Below are 14,474 nucleotides of genomic sequence, written 5' to 3'. Positions count from 1 at the left end.
ATAGCATCAGAAGTGGTTATTATGAGCATCAGCATGAGAAGACCCAGACAGAGGCAGCACTACTGTACTCTGATATAAAACTCACTTTGCTCTTGCTTTGGTGATAAATAGGGACTGAGTACAAGTTCACTCTCATATTTGCATTGTTCTTTAATTCTTTTAGCAATAAAAGGGATTCTTTGGAAATTCAGAATCATACAGGGCCTGATCCAATGCCCCCCCGAACTCAATGAGGACCCTTTAATAAGAATTGGATCAGGATGAATTTAACCAAACTATGCAAATATGTAACATCTGTTTGGATTCCTTTTTTTGGTGACCACTATAAATAATGCATCAGTTTAGCTGCTAGAGAAGTTACCCCAAAGATGATAAAAAGAAAAGGAGGACTTGTGGCACCTTAGAGACTAACCAATTTATTTGAGCATGAGCTTTCGTGAGCTACAGCTCACTTCATCGGATGCATACTGTGGAAACTGCAGAAGACATTATATACACAGAGACCATGAAACAATACCTCCTCCCACCCCACTCTCCTGCTGGTAATAGCTTATCTAAAGTGATCATCAAGTTGGGCCATTTCCAGCACAAATCCAGGTTTTCTCACCCTCCGCCCCCGCACAGAGAAACTCACTCTCTTGCTGGTAATAGCCCATCAAAAGTGACCACTGTCTTCACAATGTGTATGATAATCAAGGTGGGCCATTTCCTGCAGAAATCCAGGTTCGCTCATCCCCTCACCCCCATCCAAAAACCACACACACAAACTCACTCTTCTGCTGGTAATAGCCTATCCAAAGTGACCACTCTCCTTACAACCTGCATGATAATCAAGGTGGGCCATTTCCAGCACAAATCTAGGTTTTCTCACACACCCCCCCCCACACACACACAAACTCACTCTCCTGCTGGCAATAGCTCATCCGAACTGACCACTCTCCCCACACTGTGCATGACAATCAAGGTGGGCCACTTCCAGCATAAATCCAAGTTTAACCAGAACGTCTGGGGGGGGGGGGGGGAGGAAAAAACAAGGGGAAATAGGCTACCTTGCATAATGACTTAGCCACTCCCAGTCTCTATTCAAGCCTAAATTAATAGTATCCAATTTGCAAATGAATTCCAATTCAGCAGTTTCTCACTGGACTCTGGATTTGAAGTTTTTTTGTTGTAAGATAGCGACCTTCATGTCTCTGATTGCGTGACCAGAGAGATTGAAGTGTTCTCCGACTGGTTTATGAATGTTATAATTCTTGACATCTGATTTGTGTCCATTTATTCTTTTACGTAGAGACTGTCCAGTTTGACCAATGTACATGGCAGAGGGGCATTGCTGGCACATGATGGCATATATCACATTGGTGGATGTGCAGGTGAACGAGCCTCTGACAGTGTGGCTGATGTTATTAGGCCCTGTGATGGTGTCCCCTGAATAGATATGTGGGCACACTTGGCAACGGGCTTTGTTGCAAGGATAGGTTCCTGGGTTAGTGGTTCTGTTGTGTGGTATGTGGTTGTTGGTGAGTATTCGCTTCAGGTTGGGGGGTTGTCTGTAGGCAAGGACTGGCCTGTCTCCCAAGATTTGTGAGCGTGTTGGGTCATCCTTCAGGATAGGTTGTAGATCCTTAATAATGCGTTGGAGGGGTTTTAGTTGGGGGCTGAAGGTGACGGCTAGTGGCGTTCTGTTATTTTCTTTGTTAGGCCTGTCCTGTAGTAGGTGACTTCTGGGAACTCTTCTGGCTCTATCAATCTGTTTCTTCACTTCCGCAGGTGGGTATTGTAGTTGTAAGAATGCTTGATAGAGATCTTGTAGGTGTTTGTCTCTGTCTGAGGGATTGGAGCAAATGCGGTTGTATCGCAGAGCTTGGCTGTAGACGATGGATCGTGTGGTGTGGTCAGGGTGAAAGCTGGAGGCATGTAGGTAGGAATAGCGGTCAGTAGGTTTCCGGTATAGGGTGGTGTTTATGTGACCATTGTTTATTAGCACTGTAGTGTCCAGGAAGTGGATCTCTTGTGTGGACTGGACCAGGCTGAGGTTGATGGTGGGATGGAAATTGTTGAAATCATGGTGGAATTCCTCAAGGGCTTCTTTTCCATGGGTCCAGATGATGAAGATGTCATCAATACAGCGCAAGTAGAGTAGGGGCGTTAGGGGACGAGAGCTGAGGAAGCGTTGTTCTAAATCAGCCATAAAAATGTTGGCATACTGTGGGGCCATGCGGGTACCCGTAGCAGTGCCGCTGATCTGAAGGTATACATTGTCCCCAAATGTAAAATATTTATGGGTAAGGACAAAGTCACAAAGTTCAGCCACCAGGTTAGCCGTGACATTTTCGGGGATAGTGTTCTTGACGGCTTGTAGTCCATCTTTGTGTGGAATGTTGGTGTAGAGGGCTTCTACATCCATTGTGGCCAGGATGGTGTTATCAGGAAGATCACCGATGGATTGTAGTTTCCTCAGGAAGTCAGTGGTATCTCGAAGGTGGCTGGGAGTGCTGGTAGCGTAGGGCCTGAGGAGGGAGTCTACATAGCCAGACAATCCTGCTGTCAGGGTGCCAATGCCTGAGATGATGGGGCGCCCAGGATTTCCAGGTTTATGGATCTTGGGTAGTAGATAGAATATCCCAGGTTGGGGTTCCAGGGGTGTGTCTGTGCAGATTTGATCTTGTGCTTTTTCAGGAAGTTTCTTGAGCAAATGCTGTAGTTGCTTTTGGTAACTCTCAGTGGGATCATAGGGTAATGGCTTGTAGAAAGTGGTGTTGGAGAGCTGCCGAGCAGCCTCTTGTTCATATTCCGACCTATTCATGATGACAACAGCACCTCCTTTGTCAGCCTTTTTGATTATGATGTCAGAGTTGTTTCTGAGGCTGTGGATGGCATTGTGTTCCGCACGGCTGAGGTTATGGGGCAAGTGATGCTGCTTTTCCACAATTTCAGCCCGTGCACGTCGGCGGAAGCACTCTATGTAGAAGTCCAGTCTGCTGTTTCGACCTTCAGGAGGAGTCCACCTAGAATCCTTCTTTTTGTAATGTTGGTCGGGAGGCCTCTGTGGATTAGTATGTTGTTCAGAGGTATTTTGGAAATATTCCTTGAGTCGGAGACGTCGAAAATAGGATTCTAGGTCACCACAGAACTGTATCATGTTCGTGGGGGTAGAGGGGAAGAAGGAGAGGCCCCGAGATAGGACAGCTGCTTCTGCTGGGCTGAGAGTATAGTTGGATAGGTTAACAATATTGCTGGGTGGGTTGAGGGAACCATTGCTGTGGCCCCTTGTAGTATGTAGTAGTTTAGAAAGTTTAGTGTCCTTTTTCTTTTGTAGAGAAGCAAAGTGTGTGTTGTAAATGGCTTGTCTAGTTTTAGTAAAATCCAGCCACGAGGAAGTTTGTGTGGAAGGTTGGTTTTTTATGAGAGTATCCAGTTTTGAGAGCTCATTCTTAATCTTTCCCTGTTTGCTGTAGAGGATGTTGATCATCAGGTCAGGGAGGGGTTTTCCATGCAGCTGTTTCTCCACCAGTGTGGGGCAGACGCCTCATCACAGTCCATAACAAGTCAGTCTTTTAGAGGGCTATTATATCAGCCACTGTTTTAGGTGTGTAGCTAGTCACAGCAAAGTGGCTTGTGGTGAGCAATGAAGCTATATATTGGTTTTTTTTCTGTGGTTATTATATGTTTTCTCCTAACTTATTTTGATTGTGTCCTCAGTTCAGGAAGGCATTTTTATTCAGGTAAAAGCAAGTGCTTAAATGAAAAAACAGACGTAAGTCCCATGGAAGTCAGTGTTAACCACTTGCTTAAGTGTTGTACCGAATAAGTATGGATTTAAGAATATGTTTAAATGATTAATTATGGGCCTAGCTCAGGAAAGCAATATAAGGGCTTTTCTAAACAGTCTGAGGCATGCTTGGGTGTGAATCTACTCTGCACTATCCTGCCATGGACCAGCTGTCCCTGTGGGCCCTGCTAACGTGCATTAATGTGCAAAGTTCATGTGCTTTGATGTTGTCCTGTTTCAAAGAGGATTAGCTCACCAGGATGCACGCACGCAGTCCGGAAGGCTAGTGCAGGTTGGACTCACCCCCCCACTCATCTTGTTATGAACTAAAAATAAACAAGCCCTGTTTTAGGATTCAATGTATTTAACTCTGTCCCTGTTCAGATTAGCATGTAAGCAAAGTAAAGTACATGTTTAACTACTGTTCTGAATAGAGGTGCATTCCTGAATGACGGCCTAAGTTGTTAGAAAACTTGACAGCTATAGCAACTGTAACAGACCAGAAGCTACACACATGTTCTTTAGCTTAGACTGATAGGTACCTAGCTTAATATATTTATTTGCTCTCTTTTTTTTTTTAATGTTTGACTAGGACATTTGTCAACCACCACTACAGTGATGGACAACAAGAATGGGTCAGTTCTCACGCCACCAGTGAAAGTGGGAAAGAAGTCAGTTACAGAGGACCTAATGACGACATTCAGCTCGCCAGCAGCATGGCTTCTTGTTGTTGCTCTGATTGTTACCTGGTCAGCAGTAGCTATTATCATGTTTGACCTGGTGGATTACAAAACCTTTGCAGGTAAGGCCACTCAAATTCTGTTTAACATCTCAGATATTTATGACCAAAATGTGCTGCTTATATTTTATGTACACTGTATATTATATACACTTGGAATCACCTCAGCTTCTTTGATCCAGTCAGGTGAAAAGAGAAAGCCCTGATCTTGCAAGAAATGCTAGACTATATTCCATATATTCAGTTTATATTCCATACAGCTTTGCATTTTTAAATTGCAAGGAGATTAAATTTTAAAAAGTAATTGTAATCTTTAAAAGTCTTGTTTGTCATTCTCTTAGCCATCTAATTTATGCTGAAGTACTCATCCTATGGGCATTTGTAAACCTTGTTTTTGTGGAGGCTTTGCTAGCAATGATAGTGTTAAAGCTGCATTGAGATTTGCATTTAAAGCAGACCCAGACCCCTCTGGTTCTTCAGCATGAGCATGGGTATATCTGAGCTATGAAACAGTGTGTAGCCTTAACTCTGAGCATAAATGCAACACATTAAAATTTCAGTTCTACATAAAAATTACTACGAAACATAGAACAATCACTAACAGATCATTCATTCACATACATTTTCCTTAATATTACAGAAAACATAATATAGCAATCACATGCAATCTGACACTTAGAGAAACCAATAAAAACACACATATAATATAATATAATTTATGCAAGCCATGTAAACTTTAATACTTTACCATATAGAACCAGATCCTTGGTTGGCATAAATTGGAGTAGCTACATGGTCTTCTATGTAGCAACTCTGATTTACACCAGTTTAGGATCTGGCCAATAACCAGTAAATGTGGTCCAAGCTCAAGAGTATTGGTCCAAGTATGGTCCAAGCTCAAGCTGGTTGTACAAGATGAGGGTGGGGTTAAATGACCTCTGAGGGTGGTGGAAGAATGGTAATTGAGGTTGAGAAGAGGAAGTGAAGTCTAGAAGCGGTATTGAATTACTGAACTCATTACTTCCTGCTATTTATGGTTTGTGCTTAGCAATTTAATACATTAAATTTATACAGACAACTCTTGTAATATGTTGTTAACAAAATAAAAGTTTTTTGTGTTCTAAAGAGTCCCAGTGATAAGTAAGCTACTACAAAAGTAAGACTTTTAGGGGTAAATACAGTGGTGTGGTTGGGAAACATAAGAATAAAGAAAGAAAAACCAATAAAGGTGAAAGAATTATTTTTCTTAAGTGAGAACTCCAGTTCTAATGTTACAACATCTGTCTTTAACTAGGAGTTCAAATTCAAACTTGAGCCTTTTTATTCAGAACAAATTGAGTTAAGATTCAAAGTTAATTTCCCAGAGTTTATTGGTTTACTGACAGATATATTGATGTTGCCCTGCTAAATATCAATATTGATTTACTGACCTAAAGGTTTTGTGCCTGACACAAACCTTCCAATGTTGGATTAATGGATGGCAAATAAGCTTAGAATGTAGAGAAACTGTATTTTGCTCTTTGGAATCCCTTGACTGTCATCTGGCCTCCTTGGTTTCCAGACGGAAACAATGGCAACCTCAGTCCCAACAAGTATCTTTATTGAGTGATTTCTCTAAAGGATACATAACAATTTGATTGTCTCTATATTTAATTTCATCTAAACCTAAAAACTAGTATTATCCATAAAGCACTATTTTAAAATGTTTTTTTTCTTTTGCATAAATCATCAATTAAATATACCTAGTTGATAGTACTTAGCAGTCCCGATCCTGCAGTCCTTGAGCATATCTCAGTCCAGGCTCTCGAGTAAAGTTGAAGGACTGAACTGAAGGATCTAGCTGCCAGTTTGTGCCTACTGGGGGAGGGGGGCAGATTGGTTGAAGAAACATTAAGACATGGATAACTGTGTTCATACTGGAAGCTGAATCAGTCAAATGAAAATCTGACACTTCTGCTTGACTGATTAAGTGAGTGGTTCCAAATGAATTAATGGAAAATGACATCTTCAGGCAGTTGGAATAAAATAATGTAAAATTTTATTTGAAAGGTGACTGCGTATATTTTGTGCAATTCTGTGAAAAATGGTACCTTAGTGTTTCCAGTTGATGAGTCTTTCTCTTTTCTTCAGAAGAGACTTGGTGTTCTGATTCATTAGCAACACAAGTTTTAAACTGGATGTTAGATGGTGCACTATTAGGAAGAGGAATCCTCTCCTTCCTTTGCTTCTTCTCATGGATTTATTAACCAGGTTTCTTTATTTACAGAAATGTAACAATGGGTACATATTTCTCCTCAGCCGGAGCTGGGGCTTTCAACTACTAGACTCCTATTTAGCCTGGTTCTCTAAGTGAATCCTGCTGCTTAATCTGTGCGTAATAGTAAAAAGGGTGTCACATAGTCCAACCTACTTGCCTTCACAGAGCTGAAATGACTTACCCCGCTGAGGATCTGGCCCCTTGACTTCAGTGGGATTATTGTACTGTGATTTGGCTCATAATTTGGCACCACTGACAGACTTCTTAAGGAATATACACTATATTTTCCCTTTGGTTTGAGGCTCTGCCTGAAGCATCCAGGCATGGGTATAAAATGGGAATTGTTATTTTCAGTATTGTTGCTTTAGCTTTGCAAACATGATCTACATTAATTTGCTACCACTTACATATGAAATGTAGAGTAGAAAATGGAGTTAATTCTACAATTGCCTGTCTTTTTTTCCTTAGTACCTTTTGTGTTTTATGGATTTTTCCCTCCAATTTATTTCCTTATCCACTCAAAGATTGCCTTTGGGAGTTGTGCTCAGCTTACAAATATACAGCATCTATCCCAAAAGATGGTTTAAACTATCTCTTTGCAGCAAAAGCCCTATTAAAGCCCTTATAATGTCTTTATGTGTCTTTTGTCCAAAGGTCTTAGTAGAAGCGAGATTCTCCCACCATTAAACATCATTGAGTGAAAAAACTGGCCCCATTGACATCAAAGGGAGTTTTATCGTTGATTTTAATGACACCAGGATTTCACCCATTGTGTAGTACATTATGAGCAGTTCCATTAGTTTCAGTGGGATGATATATTTGTTTTAATGGGACTAACAGAATCATAAGAGAATCTAGCCTCAAAGGAGTAGCAGGCAGTTTAAATTTGAACTAATAGGACTTCTTATTTGAAAGATTAACTTGAATTTTGCTTTCATGATTTTTTTTAGTACCTTGAAGAAAAATAACAGTGAGATTTTGAAAATGTCAGGGCATTCAGTTTAATAAAATTGTTTTTATTCACTTTTCAAACAAAATCTTTGTTGCAACTCTCCAAAAAGAATGCCCATAGATCTTTGTTCTTGGTTACCATGGTCTCGAATCCTTGATTAGAGGGCAAAGTAGCAAGTTTTTGCTTTTTTGGAATTTATTACACAAGTCCAACACATATCATATGGATCAGGTGTGCGTGTATATGTGTATATTGTAATTGTATACATCCAGAAAGACTAATTTTGTTGTAAATTCTACAACAGAAGCCGGTGGTTTGGATGGAAATTATTTTAGGTCACATCTACATTGCGAGGTAAAGGTGTCATTTCCCTGGCTCATGTACACATACGTGTGCTAGCACGAGTATAAATAGGGGAGCCGCGGTATCTTGGGGAGCTGCAATAGAGGCACCGCTTAGCTGTGCCACATATAAACCCACCTGAAACCAGTGGGTGTGTACTCTGCATGGCTAAGCTGAGCCTCTGCTGTGGCTACCCATGCTCCTGAGGCTCCACTGCTCTTTATATTTGTGCTAGCTGAATGAGAGCTCGTACAAAAGTGTACACGAACAGAGGAATCCCACCTTTCGTTCGTAGCACAGACATAGCCTTAATGGGGGCCAATACTGCAGTATGTATGAATAGAATTGCTTACCCTTTGAGTGTATGTGTACCAGTGGGCTTGTGCAGAGGCTGGAAAATAAGAGCCACCTTCTAGTCAACTGTGTCTGGCTATGTGATTTGAGAATCCTGTGATGACCCAAGAATTTAGATCAATGGTAAATTCTTTCTTCCAAATCCTTCTTTCCAAAGGTATGGAATTCAATTTTTTCAGTCTTTCAGATTCATTTCTTACACTCATTCATGTGAAAGGGAAAAAATGAAAGCTTATATTCCTACTACATTTTATAGTACAGTTATAAACATGACTGAAAAATTTCTAATGCAATATGAAGCTGATGTGCTACAAGAGTCTGAGATAAGACACTACAAATTTCATGCATTATGTAGTGTGTGAATAGGATATGAATAAGTGACTAGCGTACTGTATTAGGAATTGCCTTTCATACTTGTATCTTCAAAAATGTAAAAAATGATTATTCATTTTTGGTTTGATCTGAGCCTTGTAGCACTGTCCTGCTTGATTTTTGCAGTCTTTTAAAGTGCAGTTTGCTGACTTGTTTTACAAGTCATTAATGTGTATTACACATTACAAAACAAAATAATTGGTTATGGTTTTAATTGGTCCAGTTGACCACATGATTTAAGTTTGTTTTAACCCTGACAAAGATGAATTGGCCAAAGATCCAAATTTATAAATGGACTACTTACAACATGTTTGAATATTTTCAGCATTCCTAATAATAACAATAACAATGTATGTGACCAATCACAGCTAATCAGCACAGCTCTGATTTCAACTCCTGAGTGTCATATTCACAGTGAATTGGTAGTGATTCAGGCATCCATAAAGAAAACAAATAACCAAAAAGAACCTCACAAAATAATCTCAGTAATTTCAAGAAGCAAAACATGTGAAGAGGTTTCAATCTTCTTTTGGTTGTTTCATGACCAGAAAAATAGCCTATCGTTGTTGAATAAATTATTCACAGTGAATTATTCATTCATTTCTGGTACAAATGCATGAGGAGGCTCTTAAGAAAACTACAGCACAGATTCATTCTCTCCAGTTCTCCTGTGTCTGTGTGACTGGCATGGGTGAAGAGTGGGCTGTGGGTGGAGCCAGGAAAAGGCATCAGAATGCTGGGGAACCATGGGAAATACCCAGGATCCCAGCCAATCACAGAGGGGACACTTCTGTGTTTCCTGTAGTACAATGGCAAAAGCAGCTGAATCCTGGCTGTGCTACTATAGGATAGCAGCTGTCAGCTGCTGACTCAAAAACACTTTGAAGTTAACATCTTCCTAAATTAGTTCACAATCACCGCTGGTGCTGCTGTTTAGTCATTGACAGTTTTCTGCAGGCCTGAGTTTATCCCGACAGTGGATAAGGCAATGAGGGGAGAAAAAAAGAAACAAATCTAGCTTTTTCTAACCAAAGCATGTATTCCGCAAAAAAACAACAAAAATTGCAGAAAGACTAAGAATTGTGGAATCCTCGGTTTACATGTGTTCATAACAGGAAAACGTGTAGAAGCTGCTTTCCATAAAGTGTCCTTTAATATAAGATATGTTGAATTCAGCAGTAAATAAAATAAGTATTTTTCTTTGGTAAGTATGATTGGCAAATTGTGCATTTTCATGCGCATAGAATGGGCTTCCTTTGGGGGCAAAGCCTGCGATCATTGCATTGGGCTTGTCTACATGGGAAGGTTCTACTTGTATAAACTAAGATGTGAATTTATAGTTATACTGGTATAACACTGCTTGTACACACTCTTAATCTGGTAGAAATGACTTTTCTTTCTTTCTTTTTTTTTTTTTTTGGTTTAGCTTAAATCTCTTCCCAAGTAACATAAGAAACTGGAAAAAGTCACATTTATACTGCAATAAGAGGGTCCACACAGGGACTTACACTGTTATAACTGCACTGGAAAAACTGGTTAAAAAAAGCACACACAGAAAACCTTTGCCATGTAGAGAAGGCCTTGGACAATTTTTCTGGAGTAAGGATTGAGTTAGAACAGTAGGGTTTGGCCTTATTTGTGTGCAGTAACTTTAAATCACAGTATCACAGCCTATTGAAAGACCATTTTTACTGTACCCAATGTCACCAGTCCACATCATGAATGAACAGCCTACAAATATCCAAGTTTTCAACTGAAACAGTTTTGAGTTATATGGGAACTCCACAAATGTCCCCTAAATCCACAAAAATTACAGCCCTCCCCATAAATCTAAAACCAGTCAAACTGATTTAAACCAAATTCAGGTTTAAAAAAGGGCTGCCCAGCTGACATGTTATTTGCCATGTTTCACCCTGCAGCAAATTTTACAGCTGAGTTATAAGCCCCTGTAAAACGGAGTTTATATTGGAAACAATGACAAGACCATGAAGTACTGTTGTGGTGCTAGCTAGTATTGCTATTATCCCAGTGGGTCTGGTGTACAGTATGATAAATTGTGACAGACCTCATGAAGTCGAAAACATGAAATTTCAGAAACTGACTTGGATAATAGGGAAGGCTCTAAGAAGAGAAACGAGTCTTTCATGCTTAAGTGTTTCAGATTACTACAAAATGCCAACCAAATTTCAGGTCCTTGATCATGCTTATTAACGTTCTAATTTTAAACAAATAATGGTAAGTCACACTGGTAACAACTGCACAAGGTATCATCAGTGATATAATTTTTTTGGTCTTTTGATGGTGAGGGAACCAAGAATAATTCAGTAGAATTAATCAATTGTTTCTTTTGAGCAAAAGAATGTTTGCATTTTGTAATCTTTGTGAATAATTTTGTACAGTAGTATTTAATAGTACCTTTACACTGGTTGGCTCTTGCTGTATTACCTTACAGTGTATTTTTTTTCTGTTTTCTGAAATCCAATTTCTACTTCATAACGCAGGGATGAAATAAATCCTCATGACATAACTGCTTTATTTAGTCAAGTGCCATCCTATAATGTTCATTATTGCTAATAATGTTTCTTCACTTTTTTTTTTTATTGGCCATTCCTTGGTACATCTTGTTGTCATCCTTTATAGCCACCTATTCACAACATTGTGATGATCCCTGTTTACCACCTGGTAAAGACATTTGCCTGCAGTATTCTAAATATGTGTGTGTGTGTCTGTGTGTGGCTTACTTAACTAGGATAACAAAGCATGGGCAATCGTTGACCGCCAGCAAGCAGTAACGCCACTTCTTTGCTAACAACTAAATCTAGCTGACTATAATGAATAAAGTTAATTACAGTAGCATCCGGTCAAAGCAGTTTTGTCAGTTTAAGATATTGTCCCAATCAACAGATTCTCAGGAGGCTCGGATATGCTGGGAGATCTTCACTTTTGCTTCATGAATGGCTTCAAAAAAGAAGCTTTGTACAAATCATTAGCTGATAACTTTAAAATATTATGCAAAAACATGTGTGTATTGGTCCCTCCATATCAGGCTTGTCCATTGTCTGACTCGCTGTGTCAGGCAATAAACAGAAGTTAATTAGTGGTTTCTGGCACAAGCCTCCTGGCTGGGGCAGACAGTAATCACAGTGTGGGCTCTGACCTTCTGGGCGGGGCACAGCAATAAGCAATCTTTGGGCTCAAGGCTCCTGGCTAAGGCAGGCAGTAAACACAGTAAGTGGCTCTAACCCTGTGGGCAGGGCAGAGCAATAAGCAATTAAGCAGTTTGTAGCCTAGCCTCCTGGCTAAGGCAGACAGCACACACCGTCTATGAGCTTGCGGCCTGCTGGCAGGGGGCAAGCCACAAACAAGGCACAGGCCTTTCACCCTAGGGTAAACAGGCTGCCATCTGAGGGTTGGGGTTGGCAGTAGGGGGACTGGACCCACCCTACTTCACTGGGTCCCAGCCCAGGTCCCTAACAGTGCCAGGGGATCCTGCCTGTGGGTCAGTGAGGATCCTGCCAAAACACACTGACTTGTAAGGTGATAGCACAACCTGACTAATGTCTGGTTCCGCTGGTGTGGCTCTGTGGTCTGCAGGTTCTCAGTCTCCTCAGGGTAAGTGGTAGACAGCAGCTCCAGCAGTTCCTCTCCCTCTCAGTCTCCTCCAGGGTCAGGGCATGCACAGCTCAGGGTCTGATCCAGAGTTCTGCAGTGGGCTAGATATATGTGCCTCCTTTGCTAGCTCCAGCCCAACTGAGCTGAAGGGCCTGCCTCATACTCCCTGTCCCTCCCCTCTACTTTTGGTGCAGGGGAGGAGGTCAGCTTGGCTCCACCCACCAAGAAGAGTGTAATGGTCCCTCTGTCTCAGGCTCGCAGAGAGGCCACTCTGCTTCACTACAATGTGACTAATACATGACATGACATTTAAGCAAACTTTGTATAATTAGAACCTGACTCACTCCAAGTGAAGTCAATAGAAGTCTAAGTCCCCTAGGGTCATTTAACTATTTTTGTAGAGTCAAGGCTAAACATATATGTATAGTTGTGCCAGTGTGAGCCAAGTCTGTGATAGTTGAAGTTGCATAGCACTTTGTAGGATTATTTTTAGTCTCTTTTCAATTTCTGGCAAGTATCCCAATTAAGCAGACATACTGTTTAGTTGGGAAATTAAGTGTATTTTACTGTAATAGAACTGGTTTTTTGCTTGCAATTCATTTTGGATGAAAATGCCTCTTTCTACATTCAACTGAGGTTTTTGCTATATCCTTGAGCTGAACCTCTTTATAATTACTGGGCAATGGTGGTAGGAAAGGCAAATAATGTAACCAGAGAAGGTTTTATACTGTAGACTGTTAATTTCATATTTACATTTTCAATATCTATAAATTGGCATGTAAGGAAAATGGAGGGTCTGAGTTTTCTCTCCCAGCAGCTTTATATTAGTGTAAATCATTGATACATACCAGAGTTTATCCTGACTCACACTTGAGTAAGTGCGAAGAAAATCAGGGCTCTAGAATACCAAAGTGATCCATAAGGAATCCTGAGTTGAATGGATTCTGGTGTTAGTGTTGGGAAACAAGGTGTATGTCTCATCTGCTATATTAAGAGTTTATTTGATATAGTTTCTTTTTGGTCTTCAGAAGCAATAGAAGTATGCAGTAGCAGCTGAAGTTAAAGTTCCCTTCAAAGACAACTAGCAGTCTGGAGACCCTTAGGCAATATGCAAACTCTGAAGTAAAATTGCAGTACTTTCTGACATGTACATATGTTTTACTCAAACTAGGATATGTTTTATGAGCATTTAAACTAGTGTGAGGCTTTTATATATTATCAAACATGACAGAAATTCTAAGTTTTCACATCCTGTACCTTGTCATTATCAATGAATTAGATATCTCATAAATAAATCAATCTTTACACCAGATAATTACCTTTATTTGTACAGTGATTTCAAATTACATTCAGTATGTTGTAGCCATCACATGTAATTGAATTAAAAACACAACTGGTAAACAAATCCATTCAATAGGTTAAAATATGATTGGTACAACTACTTGATAGCAAAAGGACTGACGACAGACCTTGTTATTAGCATTGTTATTAAAACTAGACAAACAACTGAAGTAGGAAGTAGTTTAGCAACCTGCACAGACAAGTCAATTAGTACCTTTTGTGTGCTTTACAGCAATAAATAGTAACACCAACCATAAAATCTAAACAAATATGCTCAAATCATTACTGCAAATCATATCATACACTTCATTCATATACTGAAAAATCACTATTACAGAACTTAGTATCAGTTCAGATAAGAAATAAGGTTTCATCTATTCTCAAAAGCTTGTCTAAAATTTTTGACACAGTTGAAATTACTCCAACACTTTCAGGTACAGCATTTTATGACCAAAGGATATACAGAAAAGATATTTAGGGACATGTAAAAATCCAGTGTCGGGTTGATTTCAGAAAGCAAAAGATTTTTCATCAACTTCAAAGTATCATCATGGAAGTTTCATCATATAGTTCAGGCATGAGCTACTAATTACCTTAAAAGACACAAGCACAATTTTCAAATCAATGAGAGCAGAAATTGTAAGCCAAAGAGAATTCAGAGTTAGGTAAATCTGTTGATTCCTATGAGTAAAAGCGATAATTCTTATTCTTGCATTTTGGACCAAACTGAAAT

General features: G+C 39.9%; 1 protein-coding gene across 25 annotated transcripts in view; it reads left to right on the top strand.

Annotated features, from left to right (window-relative positions):
- TRDN (triadin) overlaps positions 1–14,474 on the top strand; it is a 303,373-nt gene that overhangs the window by 41,690 nt on the left and 247,209 nt on the right. For all 25 annotated transcript variants that reach the window (XM_074948360.1, XM_074948348.1, XM_074948350.1 and 22 more), the window contains exon 2: positions 4,365–4,574. In XM_074948360.1, coding sequence (XP_074804461.1) covers positions 4,365–4,574 — 210 coding nt within the window. The remainder of the gene's footprint in view (positions 1–4,364; positions 4,575–14,474) is intronic.

Source organism: Natator depressus, chromosome 3 (assembly GCF_965152275.1).
Source record: "Natator depressus isolate rNatDep1 chromosome 3, rNatDep2.hap1, whole genome shotgun sequence".
Lineage (NCBI taxonomy): Eukaryota > Metazoa > Chordata > Testudines > Cheloniidae > Natator > Natator depressus.
Note: the sequence above shows the minus strand (reverse complement) of the source record. Positions and strands in the feature narration are given on the sequence as shown.